The 23,584-nt window shown below is 37.2% G+C and overlaps 1 protein-coding gene across 2 annotated transcripts in view; it reads left to right on the top strand.

The window, feature by feature from the left end:
• The window catches only part of TMEM135 (transmembrane protein 135), a 158,244-nt gene that overhangs the window by 78,007 nt on the left and 56,653 nt on the right, over nucleotides 1-23,584 (top strand). For both annotated transcript variants that reach the window (XM_064409589.1, XM_064409588.1), the window contains one exon: nucleotides 21,586-21,632. In XM_064409589.1, the coding sequence (XP_064265659.1) occupies nucleotides 21,586-21,632 (47 nt within the window). The remainder of the gene's footprint in view (nucleotides 1-21,585; nucleotides 21,633-23,584) is intronic.

The following is a 23,584-nucleotide window of genomic DNA, read 5'->3' as shown; positions in this document are numbered from 1 at the left end:
GCAGTTGTAATTTGTTTGATAGATTTCTTCCTTAGTAATGCTTCAGGTCTTTTTCCTGTTAACAGCTATGGACACGTTTATCAATGGAAATATTCATGGTAACAAAACAAACACGTGCCAAAATATTTGTGAGAGTGTGCAGCATGAGACACTAATTCCCAAGGGCATGTTTAGCACATGGTCTAGTGCTTTACTCAGTGGGGAGTGAATTTAAAAGTGTGTGTATGTCCCCTTGATTTCAACAGTATTTAACCAAACAAGTGACTTAAGCTTTTTGCTAGGCAGGAAATAATAATTTAAGCATGTACTTGAAGGTTTTTTTTTTAATTTTTGTTTTTTTTTATCTTAGGTCAGGGCATTGAAAGATTCATTAGAATCAGCACTGTTTTAGCCTTATATTGAGAATCTCTGGAATGGTTACCAACCTTGGCTTATATTTATTATATTTTGTGTTATATATGTACCAATTTTTTTTTATTTCAAGCTTCTCAGACTGACATTTTCCAGGGTAATGAGGATGGTGCTTCCCATCTGCACTATGCAATGTTTTTTGCCTCCTTTCATGAAGGAGGCACGAGGTCTTTCATAAAATCCATCTTGTGACAAAGTAATGAGAGATCGACCACAGACCTGAATTAAAATTGCATCAGCAATGTGTATCATGAACTTAGTAAGGGATACTTGCCCTGGACAGTTGACTACCTGAATAAATTTAGGAAGAGGCTGGGAAAAAGTTTAGTATTAACATCTCCTTGAGAGGTTTGGGATAAGTAAGTGACTGACTAGGAATCCTACAGGTGAAAAGTAAGCTTATGCTCTCTTCATTATATAGGCAAAATGCCACTTCTTATTTTGCAATAGGTCATGCAGTAGATGTACTTAATTCCTATCATAAACTAATTAATGGGGTTAACTGCAGTGAAAGATGGTCTTGATAACCCACGTGGTCTCCTGCAGTTTTAGGTTCTGGTGGATCTAAGTCCAGTGGCTTGGGAGCACCTATTCTTTTCAATCATCCAGTGATATAAGGTGATGCTCAGGAATAAGGTGATGCCTGGAAACTTCATGCAAAAAATTTAGAGTTTATAATATTTTTGGAATATAGGATAAATCATACTCTTTGACTACCTCTTGAATTTCGCTAAAGTTTGTAAACTAAGCTTCACTCCTAATTAGAAGGAAATCTTTTATTGGCTTAACAGTAACAGCCTTGCTGCTTCCTTTTGTTCATTGCTGAAATGTTTATAGCAAAGGGAGAGATGCACTGTATTTTTTACAAAGGTCCTTTCTGGCAGGTGCTTTCACTCCCTTGCACATTGGATTTAAATCTCTGTTACTTGTTTGTAAGAAGAGTTCAACACTTTCGTACAATTTACTTCTCTGAATTTGCTCTGAGCTGTCATTTTGCAGTCTGTGCAGGATGGAACTGAACAGAGGCAGATGTGGAAATATTTCTTTTCAGGAAGATTATTTTGTACACAATGTACTCTTCTCTGTGGTGTTCAGTACAACTCATTGGACTTTGTGTAAATTTGGGACAAAAATGTAGACAAATAAATTTCCCTGTGTCATCTGCATGTCCTTGAACTCAGTTTCACTTTGAAATAACTATGTCAAGAGACCATGAGTGGGTACAATTTTCCAGTCATAAGGAAAGTGCTTGGAATTCCTGACATTTGGAAGTGTTCACATATGTTTGATAAAATAGGAGTTTTTTGGTTTTTTTTTTTTTTTTTTGTTGTTGTTTTTTTTTTTTTTTAACTTTTAGGTTCCTGAAACTCAGAACTTTTATGTAATCAGATCTGACTCTGGAGCTGTTTATCAGACTTAAAGAAAGTGTCCTTCACTTGATTTGAATGGTAGTGATGATGTTTAAAGAAAAGATTGACTAATGTTTCTTTCTATGTTTTTGATAGCCACCAAAGATCATTCATTCTCTTGTTTGATCTTGAATAACAGAGAGCCATTTAAAAGTAACAGCTGGTGACCAATGCAGTATGGTAGAGGCAGTGGGTATCAAGAAATCATTCCTCTGTGAGATGTCTTATTTTCCTGTACTTGTGAAACTGGCTTAAATGATTTTTTTTTTCTAACTCCCAATATAAATTATTTCAGTTCTAGTATATGCAGTTTCTACAAACAGCATTTGGCATTGAGATGCACAAATGTTTTTATTATTTTAATGTGTCAGTAATATGGGAAATACTGTTCTAGGTAGTGGAAATTTATATACAAAAGATAGAAATAAAGATACTTGATTCTACTGACTAATAAATATTTTGGTATATATTAAAATATCAGTACATGATTTTAAAGCCATTAAAGTGCTGCTCAACAATAGACACAGTGACAAATAGCTGGCTAAGAAAATGTTCCTGCCTTGGTCCCTTATCTCAATGCATTTTTATGCCAAAAAAATTACAATTTGAGGTTACATTACTAATTCTGGAGTGAAAAGTGACACCTGTTTTGCATTTCAAATGCTGTGCTTATGTCTGAAGCAGACAGAATACTTTGTGCAATTGGAAGTTCTCCCTTTGCATCTTCACCCTTCCCCATTTTTGTTTTCTCCAGTATTTAACAGTTGGGTTTTTTAAGGGGCTATCAAGACAAAGTCTTTTCTTATAGTAAGTGGAAAGAGCCTTTCTAGAGCAGATTTTCAGCTTCATCCCCAGAGTGAGAGCTATGGCAGAAAAATGTGGTTAGAGGGTATCAGTGTTGCTGGAGTGGTACTGGGAGAACTGGGCCAGCCTGTTGAAGAGGGACTCTTTGGACTGGTGTCACCATCTGATCAAAAGACTGTGGGAAAGGTTGTCTCTGAGTTACAACATAATTTCTGTGCTGCCTGCTATTAAGATGTCTTCAGTCCCACAGTGCTGAATATGAAGGGATTTTAGGAGAGCTAAACTTAGACAAAGCTGCTTTTATTGCTGAAATACCTCATTCAGACATTTTCCCAGTATAGATGAGAGTTCAGATTTGTCTCCATTAATTCCCTCAGGGTATCTTAAAGAATTTTATGCAAGATCTCTAAAAAAGAAAGAATAGTGTTTCTGTTTCTGATGTTCTCATCTGACATTATATTAAACATTTGAAAATATACACATTAAACATTTGAGGATATAGTAATGAACCAGAGTTGTTTCAGTTTTTCTTTGACCCATTCCTGTATTGTAGGCAGATTATAGTATCAAAATACTGTAGTAAATCACTTAATAATTAAATTCTTTGTTGGTATATCAGGAGTTTGAAATTCCTTTGGGTTTTCCCACCACCACCTTTGAAGATAAGGACTGATTTGTCATGTGTTACATGATTCTAAAATAGTTTCTGCTCAGCTGACCTAGCAAGAAGATAAAAATGGTGTTGTACTTGGAGGAGAGAAAATACTTTAAATTTTTTTTTTTTTTAATTTAACCATTTTTTCTTTAATGTCTATATATGTAGCAAAGTTACACCCTTTCAGACTATACAAATGTGTTTATACAGTTGTTTAAGGCGGTCTTATAATTAATCAAAACCTTTCTGGTGTGAACGTTTCTTTTTTAATTGGAAGCAAAAACTCTTTGCTGAAGATTCAGCACTTACTATAGGTAAGAACTGAGAAAGCTCCTAATTTAAATATTAAAGCTTTCGAATGGAAGACACATTTTCAAGAGAACCAGAAGATAACAGAATTTAATTTTCAAATATTTCTTATTTATTTGTAGTTGTTGATTTTTTCTGTTGTTTAATTTTCTGCCTTGGATTTGTTTCTCTTCAAAAGCATAGAGACCTCAGGTCAGATTTATAAAGGCTTCTTACATTAAATCTGCTAGTATTAAGCCCTCATTCAATTTTAATGTGATGTGTATTTGTTGTGAAGTTTATTTTTTGTTTTAAGAAGCTGAATGGTAATAAGGGTCTGTGGTTTCCCCCCCAAACAATATTTTTGTGTGCTTCTCCCTTGGTAATGAGCACAGTATTGTTCAGTGTTTTAACATGCATTTCATTGCCTGAGTAGTGAAATTCTAGGAATAGTATGAAACACTGCTAGAAGTTCTGGATGCAATCTGAGAATTGCTTTGATGGTACAATATTTGTACAGGGGTACCAAGTTTAGGACCCTGTGCAAGCTCCCATATAGTTTCTTGTTTCTTGTTTTTGCAGTTTAAAGTAAAGCTCTTTACTTTACACAAAGGCAGCAATAGAAACCCCCTAATATATATCTTCTGTTGTTGGTTGGTTTTGTTTTTGACAAAAGGCAGCTTGTAATTAGGGTTGAAAAGGACTCTTAATGGTCTACTAATTTATTCCTCTTCCTTGTCCTGACAGGTTTAATTATTCCTAAGTATCAGTGAATAGACTGATGACTAGTCCAAAATTGACCAGTTCCATTGATGATTGGGCCGTGATAAAACTGTTCCTTCCATTTTGTTTCATCTTTTTGTGAGTTGTACTAGTGAATTATTCTTCCTCACATAACCTGTGTTTTACTTAATCGTAGATAAGCCAATAAGACATTTCCTTTACTTCTCATGAGTGTTTTTTAAATTCCCTGATCGTCATCTTGGCTGCAATTTAGAGGGTTTAAATCAGTTTTACTGGCTGTAATATTTTCTCATAAAGTTATAATCTAACTTTCACATTTTTAAAAATTGAAGTAAAATTCCCTCCCTCGTGTAATATTTTTTCTTTCCTGGGTTCCTGGCATTTTTTCTAAACTTAAAATAACAGGCTGAACTTTTCCATATTGTCTCCATCAATGTCTCCACTGTTATTTCCTTTTTCCCCTTTGCTTCAGGAAACACATTTTTCATGTCATTCACTGGCAAGGGAGTAGTTGATTTATACAAAGACCAAACCGCCTACCAGAATGATCCTCTTTTATAATTTCCACAAAAATTGGAAATTTTTCTCCTTTTCTGCCTGTCAACCTTTTTTTTAAATACAGTGTTATGCTAGTGTTTTGTATGTTATAAGATCTATACTGTTGTTATCCCACTACTGAGTGATTCATGTCATCTGATAGATAACTTCTGGTTGTGTACTGCTTGGCTTGGTTATTTCTCAAGGAATGAGGAAAGATGCAGATGATCAGTTTTACTTTTTCCAGAGACTGAATAGCATAATTCTGCAAAAACATAATTCTGCATCAGCATTTAATTTATGGTAAGTGATAAGGCGGTAGGGCACAGAAAAGTAAGGAGGGCATAGTCCTAGCTAAAAAAACCCCAGCAAACCTACTCCTGTGTGAGTAGGTAGAGGAAAAAAACTTACATAATGGGAGGACCAAACTGATTACTATGTGAATCAGAATAGTTGGTGTATTTTACTGAGTCTTCATGAACTGATCTCATGATGAACAGACTTTTGTCCAAGATTTGTTATCCTTTTAACAGAAGCAACTGGATTACACAAGACCAAAACAGCATCAGTGAGTGCAGCAAATGCAGTAAGCTGTGCAAGAGGACAGCCTTGGGTGTGTTCTGAACTCACCAGGTGTTCCAGACTCCCACTTGAAACAGTCTCCCAATTGAAAGCTTTGCTATTACTGCAGCTGAAATGGAAAAATAGTGTTTGTTCTGAAAATAGCACTGTGTTCAAAGAAGTGATGTTCTGATATTCAGAAAAAAGCCAGAAACCTGATAGCTCATATGGGTGCGCATCAAGAATGATGGGAGAAAATACCTCAAAGACACAAACTCATGAAATGAAATAGTAAGCATGTTCTATTCCCCTTGGCTGACATCTCAAATATCTCTGTAATGGTAAAGACTAGATGTTGTTCAGGCCCTGGTCACTGCAGTCATCAGAAAAGTGGAGTAGAATCACAGAGGAATTAAGGTTGGAAAAGACCCATAAGATTAACTATAACCTGGCACTGCCAGGTCCACCACTAAACGTACGTCCCCAAGTGCCACTTTTACTCATCTTTTAAATCCTTCCAGGGATGATGACTCCACCATTTCTCTGGGCAGCCTCTTCCAATGCTTGGCAACCCTCTAAGTGAATATTTTTTTTTGTAATTGCTAAAACAACCCTCCCTTGGCTACAGCTTAAGGTTGTCTCCTCTTGTTCTATTACTTGTTCTGTGGGAGAAGAGTCCAATCCTGCTGGGAAGGAAGTTGTTTTTAAATCCTCCCTCCAGAAAGTGTTATACCTGGAAAGGCTGGTGCCTTTACTTTACTAAATGCCTATTCTCTGTGTGAATCACTTTGTGTATCAGACAATATCATTTGAGGGTTTTTTTTCCCCCCAGTATTTCTTTTGTTCTCAGTGGGGGCTGAAATTGATAGTAAGTAGGTAATCTAAAGTGTCAAAAACATTAATACCCTCTGTTATTATGTGATGTATCTGAATATTATTGTTTGCAAGATGTTTCTTTAAAAATACTAATGTGAGCACAATAGTTCATTTTTGTTTACCAGAACTATTATATTTATTTTCTGACTTTCAACCAAATATCTATAACATAAGTAATCTCTTAAGTATTACTCTATTAAATATTGTCCAAATTAACATTTTATCTATATTGGTATTTCATTTCTACAAGGGTTTTTTTTTCTGTAATGTGATAGCTGAAACTATTGGTTCCTGTTTTACACTGGTTTGCACTTGCTTGAGTTTGTGTAACCTGACCTATTTGTCTGAATTTTGGCTGTTCTGGAGCATGTACTGCCTGCTTGACTCCACTCTGCTTTTGTCTCCCTAGATTTCACTTGTATAATGATTCCCTGCAGTCTGTGAACATTAAGGTTCATGTGAGGTCAACCATACCTTGCAGATAGTGATAATAGTGCAAATAATGACAAATATGGGGGGGGGGGGGGGGTTGCACGGTGTTTCCTGTATTTAATTTAGAGGCTAGTAATTTTTGAGCAGCTTGCAAGGATTTTGCATGAAGTTTGGTTTATCTTTAGGTTCAGATTTGAATCTCTGAGTAAGCTCCTGTTCCCAACCCCCTTTTGTATTTAACTTTTTTAAAAAATCCTGTAAATTGAGCATGTTTAGGGATCTTCTGTCTCTGAGTTTGTGTTTTTTAATGTTTTGTATGTATTTTATTTTTTTACTTTTAGGGTTTGTGTGTTGCCAAAGCTGTTTCTAGATAACCACCACCTGAACTTGGGTAGCATGAAAAGGAAACTGGTCTTGCTAAGGAATAATTTTAGTCTCTGATGACAGTGAGAGTGCATGGAGGGAACACAAAATATTTTCTTACAGGTTTCCAAAAGAAGAGATGGCTCTAGGCTAGAAATACCATTTGCAAAGTAGGAAGTGATGTGTACATGTGAGTGATTTGAAAGCTCAAAAAATTTCTCTCTCTACCAGCTTATGCTAAAAAGTAATTTGAGTAGTAACAGTGCCAAGAGGTAGCAAGGCAGGCAAGTTATTAAAAAATATATCAACAGCAACAATAAAACTCCCTTTTTTTTTAATAAGCCTGTTTTAAATTGTAAGATTATAGGCTTCTGCTTATGCTCTGAATGAACAGCTGTTGTTGGCTAGTGGAATATAAGGAGCTCTTGGCCTCCTCTAGAGAGCCCTTTGTCCATGCAGAGGTGAGTGCAGGAGGCTGTGGTGCTGGGTGCTGCTGGGCTGTCGTGGCTGCTATTAAGGAAACAAAAATTAAGTCCTTTTGTTTCTGCCTTGGATTCAGAGAAATTACTAAAATCTCTGAAATCCCTGGGAATTGTGATATAACAGTTTACTCAAAGATTTCAGGAGTATTTGTGAAAGCATTCCCTTAAATATGGAATAATGAAATTTGATGAGATAACCTTATATGTCGTCTTCTTTTACCTCAGTTGTCTTTGTTATTAAGTTAGCAGAAAGAAGTCTTTGTTTCAGGATACTTTCACTAAGATATGCTGAAGTCTTCTTTTGGTTGATTGATTTGTTCTTATGTGCTCTGTTGGGGAAAAAGGCACATCTATACGTGATGGATACCCTGATATTATGCACTCTGTCATTTCACAGAGTAGGATGTGCACTTAAGCTGTTTTACAGGAAAGTCTTTTGAGACTTTTGAGGAAACAGGCCAGGAACATAATTATGCCAAAGCTGCTGACTTTTAAAAAAGAATTTCCAGTGATAATAGGATTTAAACTGAATGCAGTTTAATTTCAATTCCATTGCTGCAATTTGCAGGAAGGAAATTTTACTTTGAGTTTACATTTTTCTGGGTTTGAATTTTTTAACCCCTTGTGTTAACCATAGTTGTGGCACTTCGTTTAGCTCTCCTTTTCAGCATTAAAGACATAAAAATGATGAAATTGTAGTTGGAAAGATAAGATTCTAGTGCTGTTGCCTTGCATTGGATGTTCTCATAGCCCGGTTATGCTTTTGAGTACAACTAAGATAGTATTTTTTTGTGCAATAGGGAACTGGCCCCACAAATTTTTCCTAGTCCTGTTTTTATGTAAAAACTTGTCTGGAAGTAGGTGAGAGATGAAAAGATGTTTTCAACTGGTCATCCCTGAACCCAAGAGTGTTTGGGTTGTTTGATTTACATTATAATCATCCATGGTCTTCGAAGTTTAAATAAGTTGGTTGTTTTTTTGGTTTGGTTTTTTTTTTTTTTTATAATACTGCTTTGAATGCCATTTTATTTCATTAGCTGGGAGTTCATCTACTCACACCTCGGCCTGGGAAATACTGAGTTTCTCAGTGGTGACTTGGAAAACTTGAATCATTTTAATAGAGCAAATATTTCAATACCACCTATGGGTACATTTCACCTTTTGCTGGACTGCTTTCAGAGTGCCTGTTCTATAATCAAAAAGCCTTTAATTGTGGGATCTTAACCAAGTCACCTGGTCTTCTGCATCATTTGTGGTGCATCTACAGTTGCAGAAGACAGAGAATTAAATTGTTTCCTGAAAGAGGGATGTGTGGAGCCCTGTAATCTTCTCTAGCTGAAGCTCGCCCATGTGCTTCAGAGCGATACTTAATGAGGCAGTTCAAAAGGGCAGCAGGTGTGTTCTGGACAGCAGGAGGGAATCAGTTCAGCTCTTTGCTGTTGTATTTGAAGATGTTCATGTTGAGTCGTTTTACACAGTTCAGTGAACTGAGTGAAATCATGATGTGCTTTCCTTCACTTTTTCTCTTATCACAAGAAATCTTTCTAGAGTTCTTGCACTTCATCTTTTGCTGTCAACCAAATCAGACAGGTCTTTCAAATGTACTTGTGTTGTGGCTCCCCGGTCAAGCCAAGGTGAGGTAGATTCTGGTGACATTTACGACTAATTTGGGGCTAAGAATTATTTGAATGCAGTATTTTGGGAGGGGAAATAATCTCATAACACTTTGAAAATGTGATGTTTTTGAAGACTCAAATCTATAGCACTAATTTTACAGGAAAAAATATAACTGATGATGTCTTTTAGAGGAGTAATCAACTGTATTAAATGCAGATGTTTCATTAATACAAGTGTTTAAATAATATTCTCTTTTCTCCTGTAGCTAAAGATCATACATATGATAAGCCTTTAAATTTTTAAAAATAATTTAAATAAGTTATCTTATTTTTCCACAAACAAATATTAATTTAATTTTTTAAAAGTTATTAGTGGAGTAAAACATTTTTCAGATGTAAGTTTTTCTCATGGGATAACTGTTTTGTACTGCATTGAAATTCGGAACATGCATATTAGGAAGGAGTTGAACTCACATGTGCCATGTTGTACTATGTGCTCTGCATAGACCTGGTACTTTTACTCAATGTTAGCTGTGTCTCTGCAGCAAAATCAAGTGTGAATCAGGTAAAAAAAACCCCACAGTTAGCAGCAGTTCAAAATTTTGATTAAATATCTTGTTTGTGGTATAGTCTCTTTAACACTATTTTTAGCCATTAGTTAATGTATTTTGTATTTGAAAAAGCAGTGATACAGTGCTTGATGGCTCTGAGATAATGACTGGAAAAGATAGGAGTGAGAGAAAGTGTTGCAAGAAAGATCAGACTTCTCTCTCAGCTTCAGCTGCTGAAAGGTTGTCTCATTTGAGCTTGTTACTTACACTCAGGAGTGCTTGCTGAGTGTCCCCTTGCTGAGTAGGAGAGGCCAGATGAAGGAGAGCCTAAAGTAAATCTGTAGCCCCTTAGCTAATGGGAGATAATGCGTGTTCCCAGTTTTGTAGTATTTGACATTATTTGCGTAAAATAATAAACAACTTGAAATTTTTGATAGCTTCCTAAAATGTGTCCAGGAATTTGAAGCAACTGGGCGTGAAGACACTGCAGCAGTGTCAAGAGCCCATTAAATTTAACTGTGTGGTGGGTTAGAAATGCAGCTAATCTCCCTATTGTGACCTTTTCAGGTTCCCAGTAATTTGTAGGGTACAACACTGTAGTCTTGGGCATAGGTGTTTTCTGCAGTTAGCTCAGTGGATTGCACAGCTGTTTACTAGAATTAGAATTTTGGATTTTCATTAATTTTCACGGTAATGATTAATACTGCTAAATGAAAATAATCTTTGCAGATGAATTGGTTTAGATCTTGATAACCAGCTCTTACCTAATTAAATGCTTTTCAAGGGTTTTTTAACTCTCTTTATCACGGTGACTTCTTTCTTTGAGGTCTTTTGTGCCCAGTTTGAATGCGTCCTCATTTATATTTTATAAAAGTTACAAAAAAATAAAAATCACACTATTACCAAGTACCACAGTACTTTTGAAGTTCTCCAAGAGCAGACTCAGGAGATTTGGTATACCAGGTAACCCACATTATCTGTCCCTTTTGCTTTTCTTTCCTATCCTGTTTTCCTACTTGTCTGATACCACTGTATGGGTGTAGTGTACCATTAGGAATTTCATCCACCATGGTAGATGCTGTGAAAGACGTAATTTGAGGGTCTAGGGCAGCCTTTCTGGCAGCCCTCCTTCTCCAGCTCCTGGCAGGAGAAGCTGTGTGCAGACAGCCATCCTCCCTTCCCAGAGGACAGGAACGGGTGAGAGAGGTGGGGGTGCAGAGCAGAATACAGCAGGGGTGTAATATAAATGAAATTGTGACCATTTTAGTTGTTTTGTTATGTGCCAGTTAGAAAATATTGTATTCTGGTTTTGGATCAGCAACAGAGTAATACCTCTAGGCATGAATAAACATCCACACCAATTTTTAACCATCTAAGAGCATATTTAAACAGTGACCAAAGGGCATAATCTTATGGTAACCCTGTTTCAATTTGCTTATGTTGTTTTGATCTGATTTTTTTCTGTGTTGTGGTGGTAGTAACAATAGCAGAAAGAATAAAAATTAGTCTGCCTTCTCAGTTGCATTCTCTGCTGGTGCCAAGACTTTTTCCTGAACCTGTAGGTGTTATGTGGAGAAGTGGGTGATAGATCTTCTAGAACTAAAGTGACGGTTGGTAAAACAAACAAACAAGACAAAATTTAAACTGTTGGGAGAAAGAGAAGCATAATATAGTCGGTACTGTTTATCTTAATCAAGGTGTAATAAAGTTCTGTAATGGAGGAAGAATGGGTGTTTACTGTTGGTGTGTGGGCCTTTGCTGTGTAATATTTAAAAATTAAGTACTTCAGTAAAACACCATTATTTTTCCACTGATTTCTGTATTAGTTTTTAGCTTGTGTGTCGTAGGTCTGAGAATATTGTACCTTAATAAAAAGGTAGGGAAAGGCACTGTGAATCAAGCTAGAACAGTTCATAATAGTGCTTCATGAGCTTCTGCTCAGCATCTCCTCTTTCCACTCAGTCACCATGTCACAGGTGGTTAAAAAGACCACCAGGGGGGCTCTTCAAAATGAGTTGCTCTCTGAAGCACAGCCATCACCAGCACCCTGAGCCCCTTCCCTGGCTTACTGCAGTGATGTGGATGATGAGGGAGAAGGAGCCTCCAGCAGTGGGATGGAGTAGACATCTGTGGCGAGAACTCAACTGGTGTTCATATGCCACAAGAGTATCTGTACTTTCTCAGGAAAATTCACTGGAAAGTAATTCTGTCTCAGCATGATCTCCTCCATTCAATAGTCACAATCACTGCTTTCACCCCCTTCCAGCCAGGTCTGATTCTCTTTCCTTACATGCTCACATAAATGTTACTTTTCAAGAGCCCTTGTTCCCCTGAGGACCTGACTGTGTCTTATGATGACAGCCAGTGTGAGCTATACATTGTGGAGGCTCCTATCTGGGGAAATGTGAGAGGCATTTTAGCTTATCAGTTTAGCTATTCCCCCTCCTCACATTCTCAAGGGGGGTTCTTACTTGCAAAGCAATGCATGTAGTTCAGAATGTTAATGAAAACTCTGCCAAAATTGTGAAGAGATACAGGAATGTTAAATGACATCATATACAAGGTACCAGGATTTATGCACAAACATAAATAATTATCATAAATTTTAAATATTTTTCCTCAGTTACTAAACATCAAAACACTGCTGTATATGTATATATAGAAATAGCATTTGTGTCTGCTAGTTGTACAGCATTTTTAAGAAACGAAATGCACAGTTTCTGAGCACATTCTTTAATGTGTATTTCTCCTGGCTCCTCCATTGGTTTCCTCAGCCTCTTCTTTGCACGGCCCACAGTCTCAACTGGCAGAACAGAGCGGGCAGCTATGGGCATGGGCATGTGGGGCAGGAAGCTCTTGAGCTCAAAAGATAACTATTCGTCTGTTGTAGTCAACTTAAAATAAATCTGAGCATGCCAAAATTTTTAGTAATTTTAAAATTTGTCCACCTAACTGACTTCAATTATCAAATACATAGATAATAGTTAAATGGCTGCAATAGTGGGAAAACCCTGCTTTTTATGTCCAAATTATGAAATAGATAATTTATTTCTACCTCTTTAATCCTGTCCCTTTACTAGCTTTCAATGCGTATCAGAAATTCATCACGTTCTGCTACTTTTCGGAAATTTCACCAGTATGAATCATTCCTGGATACAGTGGCTTTCATGATGCTGCCTTGCAAAGTGCTGTGTCTATAATGTTAATACATGTGCTTTACAGCAACAAAATATACAATACCTGTAAACTTTTAAAGATTAATAACTTGCAGTTCCTTTTTGGATACTAAGGTAATATCAAACCTTGTAATTCTTCAGTGATTGTGAGCTCTGGAAGAAGAAGAGACAGATAAGCAAAAATTCTCATGGTGGAGATGAAATCTTGGATGATTGTAACATGAGCTAAGCACTTACGTTCAGAAGCCTAATACAAGACATCCGCACAGACTACTAAGAAAATTTATTGGGTTTTTAGTATTTCCTACATTTGTAAAGCTCTTGTCGGATAAGTAGCCAGATTAAAATTTCAGTTTACATATGGATTTGATACTTAGAGATGTTAGTGTTTTTGTAGTTTGCATTTGTGGTGTTGTATTTCAAGTATATCACTAATTCTGCTGTTTCAATATAATTTGAGCAATTCACAACTAATTCACATTTATTTGTCAAAAGTATAATGGAGGGAGGTTCAAATCCTGCTGGTTGAATTGACTTTGTTGTTGGCATGAGGCTATGATTTGATCTGGGTGTGGTTTGAGCTGTCTGGCCCTGCCCCTATTCAGTCCTTGAGAGCAGGAAGTAGTTGTTTTCAGGTGGGTCACATCTAAGATTTGTTCTTCTGTGCATCTCTGTGCCATCAGAAGACACATGGAATAATCATCAAAAAAAAAAGGAGTGATGACTACATATGTTCATGTTGCCTGAAAGCACTTTTTAGTTTCAACTCAAGTTGTGTGTGTGACCCAGCAATGGGCAAACCTGCACAGCAAGACGTGCAGCCGTCATGAGGAACATGTCAGATTGTAGAAGGATCATAGTGACCCAGTCCAGATTTTTAAATGTGGATTTGAAGTGTAGATTTATAAATTGAACTCAGTACACTCCAGTGGTATAACACAAAACTTTTTTTTTTGTTGGTGATGAGAGTACATTGTCATTTGGCAACTACTTTTTTTGTGCTTCAGTCTCTCAAGTCTTGTGCATTCTTGAAGGCAGTGGACTTTCCTGAGAAGCTGAAAGGATATTTGGTGGCTCTGGCAATGTGTGTTGTAGCTCTGTTTGCTATGGCTAGTAGAATATGAAAAATTGGGGAAGAAACTTGACAAGTGTTTTTTTTTTTTGAGAAAACAAATGAAGATGCTGAAATGCTCAGTTATAGGTATGCATATATATATATATATACACACACACACACACATGCATACACAGAATTTGTGAACTCGAAAATCAGATGTTTAGCTTTTTTTAAATTCATTGCTGTTCTTCTGGGACTGGCAGGTGCTCCCAGTCTTGGCTCAGTTATTGTCTGCATCTGCCAATTGTAATCTTTTAATCGTGATCCAACAACAGTGCTTTAACAAGAATCTATATAATCTCTTGTTTAATAACACATACTAGTGTTTCTTTTGATCTTATCAGCCCAGAGATTGCTTCAGACTTGCTGGCAGAAAAAAAATCAGGAGCCTCTAACAGCTGAGTGTTGTAGGTGTAGCTGAACTGGCCCTGCGCCCAATGAGTATCTGACAAATTGTTTTCTGCATTTTCATGAAGCCTATCAATCTTAAAGCAGCAGCAATTTCGCTTCAAAAGTTATTTAATTTCAGCTAGGAAGATAATAATTATGCAATGACCATGGGAATGGCAAGAGTTTTTGCCATTACTTTTGATAGCTCGTGAAGTTCTCCCCAGATATGACGCATTTCAATTAGAGATGGAGATAAGGTCTTACAAGGATTTCCATTTGACAGGATCACCTAGTGAAAGAAGGCAAAACATTGCATCCCTTGAAATTACCAGGGAGATGTGGCTCCATTTCAGGATTTCCAATTGACATATGTCTTTTGGGATTCCTAGAAATTTGAGCTTGGTGAAGGACAACCACCATTTTTCCTAAGCCCTTATGCTTTCATACAAAACCAAATAACCTGTTTTCAGTGTAAAATATCTTTGTTTTAAAAACTTCATTAATGACATTTCTGTACAGGAACTGTGTGACTTCTTTAATAAGCAGTGGCAGCTCTGAGAAATGGAATAGCTCATTTTTGCTGCTTGCTGCAATTCTTAGGAATTGAGGAGTGCTCCTAATAGAAAAAAGGGATATTATAAAGAGATTTAAATGGAAATTAAAAAGTAAAAAGTAAATCACAATTTCTGATTAGTATGTAAAAGAGAAGAGACATTATATGACTTCACAGTAACTAGACAGTGCCAACTCAGCAGGTACAGACCGTAATGTTCCATGGTGGTTGCATGTGTTCTGTTACAGCTGTTGGATCTTGGACTCATAGTCTCGGTTGTTCCAGATCTGTACGTGCCTGAAGAAACTCAGAGAGTTTTGCGTTCCCACTTGGCTCCTTTTCTCTCCCTGAGGGATTGAGAAATAAGGAGCTTGTGGTTAAATGTAAAAATGGTCATTGGAAGCACCCTAGTCTTGTCCAAGGCATTGCTTGGTGCTCTAAGGGGCCATTTGTAACACAGTACTGGCCGTGGAGGGAGTAGCAAGGGACTTGGACACAAAAAGCTGGAGGGTTGCAGTAGGGCTGGAGCTGCTGCAGGATTTGGGAGTTTGTTTTCCCTTCAGTCTTCACTATATTTTCAATAGAGTATTAATAAGTCATTTGACAGAGCTGAGGTATATATTTTATTCAATACTGAAATTTAAATAAAAATAACAGATTCAGAAGCTTTTGCTAAAGTGTGTAGAAATGCATGTTTTAGTATTTATAATGCATTTGTTTTAGAGACATGCATCAGTAATACCATTTTTATGAATGGTAATGTCACAGGAGACCATAAAATCATCCAGTTATATACTGATCAGTGGCTGGTGCATCTCACCACAAACTGCATCAAGTGTACACAAACCAGTCTAATCAAATTTCATTAATTAATCTAAGTAACCATAGAAAAAGTTGCAATTTTACTAGTTTGAGTTTGACAAGACTTCAAGTTCTAGCTCTCATTTTTCTACCAAATCATGGATTGTTTTTATTCCTGCAGGCTGGTGCTCCAGCCACCTTCCTTGAAGGTCCTCTCGTGAATAAGCCGAAGGCATTGAGACACTGCTAGCTTTAGTTTTGTAGTGAGTAGTGTAACTTGGGCATTGAGTTGCTTTTTGCATCTGCCTTTTCCTGGTGTTGTTTAGCTCACTGACTGGTGGGAGTAGAGTTGTGCTCTGGAGAATCTGCTGTACTTGCTCAAAAAGAACATCAGTCTAAAAAGTGGGGGACGAGTGACCTCCCCAAGTGATTTTTACTTACTTGGGACAGTGAATGGATAAGTGGATAGGATAGATAGATAGATAGATAGGACAGTGAATCTCTGTGGAGAGCAGGGAGAACTGGTTCAGTGCTCAGGAAAACCCCTTGCCAAACCCATTGCTGATGTAATCTAGTGCTAAGTGGCTGTAGTGGCCCTCCTTTGCACTGTGTCTGTGCAAGTGCTGTTCATGGCAGTGATCTCAGAGGTATAGCTGATGTTCTTGGCACCTCCTGGGTTTAGGGCTGAAGTTCTGCCTTTTAGCTGTGGTGATGGAACTGTCACATAGGAACTGGTGTCTCAGCTAATGGTGACTAATTCCATCAGGTAATTGTTTACTGTGGTAATTTTTTGCCTGAGGCATTAAATAATGGTTTAAAATAACTATTTATATTAGAAGAGTGATCAGATCAGATTTTAAGAGGCTGAATGTAAAGCAATGTGGCTCCTGCTTTTACGTAAGTTCTTTTTGGTGTCTTTGGTGTCTTTTGGTATGACTTCTGGTATCTTTGTTAGTTACTCAGACTGATTTCCATCCCTTTTAACTACTAGAGAAGTACAGAAAATTGCATGCTTTTTAAACTAGCTATTTTTTTAATTGGAAAATATTAACCAATGTATTTAATAAAGACCGTTCATTGATTAGAATATTGTATAATGTTCAGGTGAAAAAGAGGTATTCCATACATATGTATTTCCTGGGTCATGGAGTACAAGACCATTACATTAATCTGCATGGCTAGTTCCATTATTTTAATTTGTTTTGTTTTGCTTCTGTTAGAAGGGAGTTTGCTTAAGAGATAATATTAGTGATAAGAACTGTAGAAAACATTTTAATAACGGCAATAACACATATTTAGGAACAGAAAACAAGTGTAGCTTTGGGGGCTTACTGTTAGTGATGCTTTGGTTTTTATTAGACTAATTAATATGTATGGAAAAAACCAGAATGGCTTTTGTGTGCAGCAAATCATTCTTCATGTCTGAAGTGGGGGTAAATTAGAAAAATAGATTGTGTAGTCAGAAGTCCCATGGAACATCTTCTGTGATCCCTGGTATAATAATAGATATTAGAGCTGCTATGCTGCTATTCAACTGTGTGTATAAAGGCGAGAGGGGATTATAACCTCTACCAGCACAGGCAGCAGTAAACTCTTCTGTGGATGAATGTATTTTTTTTCTGGAATAAAAATATATGCACAATAGTTGGGGTTTTCTGCATCATATATTTTAAGAGTAAAAATTTGTAACCAACTGTACAAAGTTCCTAGTTATATATATCCGAGTTATATATCTGGTAACTTTTGAAGAATTTGGCTCAAGTACTAATTACTGAAGGGGCTTATTTAAACTGTGTTTTTAATTTTCCATGGTTTTTGCCACTAAGCTTTTCCTCAGACAGAGCTTAGCTGGCAGTTCAGTTTTCTGTAGCATGCAGCCTCCAAGGATCTAGGAGTAGTAGTAGTAACTTTATTTTTATCAGGTGTAGCTGTAGATCTCACATACATTGCAAAATAGTTGATCAGAAAGGTGATGATTTTCAGGCTTTATGAATACACTGGAAGTCAAGTGTTATGTGCCAGTTGTTGAAGCTGCCTTAGGTCTTCCATGAGCTGGTAGTAGCACTATGCAGTGTTGAACTGTAGCTCCAACACTCTGGATTCTTCTACGTGCTAATATCACTGATCTGCCCATTTACCTTCTCCTGTCTTCATTAAATAGATTATGAGTACCTTCAGTGCTTTTCTTTTTAATTACTAGGTCTGTGTTCCTTTATCACAGACTTCAGTCCTGCTCTTTATTCTGGCTGATAGGGGAGCAGCCTCCAATCAGAGACCTTTGTACCCCAGGAAATCCGACTATAATGGAAATGCTTAAAGAAAATGCACATAACCTCAGGATTGAGTAATGTGCGGGAAAAGCCTGAATACACAAGGCTCAAGTAGTTTTGATACTTTTAGCAGTGTTATTTTTTCCTTTCTTTGGGCCAAGATTTTTATCTGGCTGTGAGGGAAGGTCATTTGTGAGCTACTTCTGCTGGTGTTACTGGGTCTACTGCTGTCACCAGGGCAAGTGGTAACCACTTTCACCCAGAGCTTTTTGTTTTGTGCTCAGTGCTGGGTACTGCCAGATGTCACTTCCTGTGGCTGATTATATGAGGGCTGAACTTTCTTGGAAAAAAATAAATACTGGCTTTGTCAGCGAAGAGAGATCTGGAAAAAAGTACCTTTTCAGTTATGTCAGCAAATTTCCTTTTATTTTAAAAAAATTTTTTAAGGTTTAGCATAGTACAGTGAAGTATAATGTAATCAATTAAATTAACGTACTCACATACCAAAAATGCTAACCTGTCCTGGAGCTTAAGGATTTTTTCTTGTAACCTACAGGCATCTCTTCATAGATGTTAGAATCTTTAGGGCATATAATTCTCATTAGCAACATGCAGGTTTTCTGCTTGTATCTGTTTCTGCAGCTGGAAAGATTCATAGTCTGTATTTTGCCAAGTACATTGTGTTGGTCTTCTGTTGTAAATCAAAAAGTAATGGACTCTGCAAGAAAAATCCCAAGTGAGACTTCCTGTGCACTGGAATAGAAGTCTTAAATTCACTTAATATTTAGAATTCTATTTCTGTAGGTATTTTTCCTTTTTTTTTCTTAATCTAGTTATTTTAAAAACTAAAATATGTACTGCATATTGTATTGAAGATATTATAAAACATTCTAGAATGGGGAAAAAGTTTAAAAAAATATTATTTTGAAAGTAGCTTAGATTTGGAGCAAAGTGACAATTTTCTTCTGTTTCTGCCTTATTTGTGCTATGATGAGGCAGTCTCCAGACTTTCCATGTGGGGCAGTGAATTTCATGTAGAAGAGTCTGGGTCTGGTTTAGCCACACATCTTGCTGTCCTTCAGTTGAGTAAATATTGGAGAGACCCTGTCAAACGTGCCCACAGCATTTCTTGGATATGTTTGCATCTACTGATCTTAAGCATCTCTGATAAAGGGCATTCCACAATCTCACAGGCAACTTGTTCTGGTGTATCACTACCCTGGGAGAGCTCTTTCTGTTATCTAACAGTGCTTTATTTGCTGTAGATTTAACTCTGCCCTCCTCCTTCTGTACTTGATGAAACAGATTTATCAGTGTATGATAATTATATGAACATAGTTGTCATATTCATCATTAACTACTACTTTTATATTTTCAGCAGTTTTCCAACAGTTGTGGCCTACAGGCCTTTTATTCCCATCATGATCTTCTGGACTGTCTTGTTTTGTCTGTGCTTTTCTTTAATCGTGGTGGTCATGAGGTTCAACAAAGGGATGAGTCCTGGCTCTGGTGAGGAATGGCACCAGTGTATCCTGCGGGCATTGGAAAGAAGCAGCTTTTCAAAAAAGAATTGGGGGTCCTGGTGGGCACCAAGCTGGACATGAGCCAGCAAAGGCCCCTTCCAGCATAGGAGGCCACTGCCAGCAGGCTGAACAAGGTGATCTTTCCCTCCTACTCAGTGCTGCTGAGACATGTCTCTGTGTTGTGTCCCGTGCTGCCTTTCCCAAGCTGAGAAAGCTCTGGTGCTTTAGCCTGGAGTAGAAAGAGCTCTGAGGGAATCTTGATTATACATATAGATTGTTAGATAGGCTATATAGAATACTTGGTAGATTATCAAACTTACTGGGAAAAAAAAGGTAAAAAAGGAATAAAAGAAAAAAGGGCAAGAAAAAGACTGCTTAGTAAAGTGGTTTTAGGATGCAAAGGCATACTTTTATTAATTAATTAATCAATTAATTAATCAATTAATTAATTAGTTTTATTTGTCATTCCTCCCCACCCATCCCCCCCCCACCCCACCCCAATCCCCAGTCATCCAGAAAACTGGTTCTTTGCCATAGCTCAGTGATTTCCCAATATTCAATATTGTTGCTCAGGCTGTCAAGCCGCCTTCTCCCTGTGTCTTCAAAATAACCTCCAGAGAACTGATGGTTGGTTGACTGATCAAATACATTTTGAACTTTAGAGGAATAGGGCAGATTTTTTTGAGTAGAATTTATGTTTAAAAACAAGTCTGCTTTTCTGCTTTTGCTGCTAGTTTGAAATGAAATATTCAATTACCCTCATGAAATATACCTTTGCCCTAATGATTTGGTATAAAATGATTTCAGATGTTCACATATTTGATGCAGATTAATAAAGTATGATAGTGCTGATGAAAGAAAAGGAAAAAATGGATAGTTTACACAGCACATGTTATACTGTCTCATGTAACCTAGTTTTAAATCACAGAGGACTTAGAAAAGAGAAATGGTGTCATTTGTAAGATGTTTTTTTCTCTGAAAGTCATTGTAAAGATTTCCTATGCAGATTTTTCTCACACTTTCTGATCTGTTTTAACACGTAGCAGCCTCCTGTTCTATGTGTTCATGACCTTCTAATTTACACCTCTGCCACCTCTTCCATTTCTTCTCACATGATATGTCTGTATCCTCTCATGATGAAAGCTTCTTCAACTCTTGAAAATAGATGCAAATATTTTCTGAAAGACTTGCAATATTTCTGTAAGGATTTTGCCTCCTAAATGATGGTATGAATATGGGCCAGTATATCTAGAATAAAATAATATTTTCTCGCTTGTGAGGGGTACCTGACAAAGATGGATTGGATAAAGGCAGGTTTTCTTCAGCACTTGTGAGTCCCTGTGCAGGTGATAAGGAGGAGGTAACAGCTCTAAGCCCCAGCAGAGAGGATGGCTGGAGGAAGTTGGATATTCCCCTCTCAGTGCTGGAGGGCTGCTAAGTTTGCTCAAAGGCTCGTGTGTGAGCCCAGAGCAAGATAGGATTGTTCCAAGTGAGTTTAGCACTAAGCTAAACTGCTAGAAAGGGTGTTAATTTGGAATATAATTATCTACTCTCAAACTTGCTGGAAAGCAGTTCAGCGCAACCAGTTGTCTATACAGATGTTTTAAACAACATTCCTTTTAAACTGGAACTAGCAATATGATATTTGAATAAATCACAAAAACAAAGACTGGTAAAATGTGATGTTTAAATTTCAGTTTTAATATTTTATTGTTTAAATTCTGTTGTTTCATAATTATTTTATTACTTGGCCTTTTATTACAGATGCTTTTAAGTCGTGCCATTTGCTGTGTCCATTGTCCCACTACCCTGGTTTGGGTTTCAATTTTTTAAGCTTCTACAAGAATCATTCAAAGTTCACTAGAAACTAGGCAGTCCTTTTTTGTGGACTCAGATAAGCTTTCTTTCTGGCCCCTCAAGCATATAAATAAAGCATAGCTTTTATAGTAAAAGTCATAAAATCTTCGTGATCCAGAACATGCAGTAGTAGTGTGTTATGTAATAACACCCTTTCTTTTTCTTGTAGGTTCTTTTGTTCTGCATCACAGCTGCTCTGTTCATGTTCTTCTTCAGGTATGTCACTGGTGTATCTATTTATGTTGTACAAATCGTTTTGAACAGTGTTTCTTAGAGCTTGTTGCTTTTTGGTACTCCTCTGTATATTCTTCGCTCAAGATGAATTGACTGGACTGCTTCAGTGGCATCACCCAGTGCTGTGATCATAATTGGGCTAAAAAGGGAAATGTTGAGTCTTCTGGAAAATATACTGACTACTTAAGGAGTTTCATCTCCTAAGACCCTGGAGATATAACATGGTGTGAAAACAACTGAAATCTGCTTTTCATGGCTCTTTTTAAGAGCTCACAGCAGGAAGATCACATTTTCTCTTCTGGTAAAAACAGAGGAGAAGAGGAAAATCAAATTTTGTGGTCTTAAATAATGCCAAATATTTGACTTGTGTGCGGGTGTAACTACCTTCTTTCAATTTTGGAATAAACTTGTTTCACATGTTTTCACAAATTATGAATTATAGCCATGTTTTAAAACTTACAGTGGTGGGAGATGGATGAGACACTCATTTTAATGGCTTGTTTCTCTCTCAGTTTGCAATGTAGATGTATGTAATTTATCTTATTTCCCTTTAAATACCGGACCTCTCAAATTTGCTTCATTATATCTCAAATTGGAAAGTTGCTTTTTAAAGTAACCTTTGACTACAACCCTTTGGCTTAGAATTTTCTGCGGCGTGCAGCCATCTATGGTTCTTCAAGCTGTATGATCCCCTGGTAATTGCAAAACTCTGGAAGCTGCAGCTTGTTTTTCATAACTCCATTACTTACGGATATTGGCCAAGAACAGTCTGTGGATAGAAGAGGGCTGTTAATTTAGGGGATTTGAAGATGCATTCCTCCTTTTATCTATAACCTATTAAGAACCTTGCATTGGCAGCAGATCTTCTTGCTTTATTTTCTTCTACATCTCTGAGTTAAGCCATAACAACCTCAGAGAATTTGACTTGTGATGTTGAGGTTAGACACCTGTCGGCATGCATGCTGGTCAAATGAGCTCAGAGCACTAAAATTCTGGTCAAAACTATATGATCTTGGAGGAAGCTAATTGTCTCCTACCTATGTCTTCGGTAATGAAGTGGTGTTTTAGAGAGAGCCTGTAAGTTAAATCACAGAATCCTAGAATAGTTTGGTCTGAAAAGGAGCTTCAAGGTCAACTTGTTCCAGCCCCCCTGCTATGAGCAGGGACATGTTCCACTGCACCAGTGCTCAAAGCCCCATCCAGCCTGGCCTTGAACACTTTCAGAGACAAGACATCCAGAGCTTGTCAGGGAAACCATTCCAGTGACTCACCACCACATGGTATGTCACGGTAAAGAATTTCTTCTTAATATCAAATCTAAGCTACCCTCTTTCAGTTTGAGGCCAATACCTCATCCTGTCACTACATGCTCTTGTAAAAAGTCCCTCTCCAGCTTTCCTGTGGCCTCCTTAGAGGTGAGAACGGACACAGAGCCCAGACATATTTGGTGAATTTTTCCCTGACCTGACACACAAACACTGGCAGTTGAATGGTCTCCAAACCACTTTGTCTTCTAAAATAGTGACTCCATGCCAAGGCTGATGGAATATCCTGTTGAGCAATCAGGAACAACGTTTAATTCCTTTCGCCTTTGTGTTTTAACAGTGGAATTAAAATATAGGCACAAGTTTAGTTTAATTATTGGGGAAAATAAAATCTATTTGTAAACACCAATGAATGTACTAAGACAAATTTGTCAAAAATAATTAGCACAAACTAGTTTTTGAGTTTTTTTTTTTTTTTCCTTGGTATAATCAGTTTTGTGAGTCTTCTTTTGTGTGAAGACTTCTTCATATACTTTCCTAAAGAAACCAGGTATAAAGAGGACTGGGTGAAAATACCTCTGGGTAGGAACAGAGTCTGGTCAACTGCTCAGGGAGAAGCGACAGCAGAGAGGTCACTTAATCAGGCCTCAGAGTTGTCCATTTGTCTGA

This window comes from Passer domesticus, chromosome 2 (assembly GCF_036417665.1).
Source record: "Passer domesticus isolate bPasDom1 chromosome 2, bPasDom1.hap1, whole genome shotgun sequence".
NCBI classification, from domain to species: domain Eukaryota; kingdom Metazoa; phylum Chordata; class Aves; order Passeriformes; family Passeridae; genus Passer; species Passer domesticus.
The sequence above is the reverse complement of the archived record's forward strand: the minus strand, read 5'-3'. Positions and strand labels throughout refer to the sequence as shown.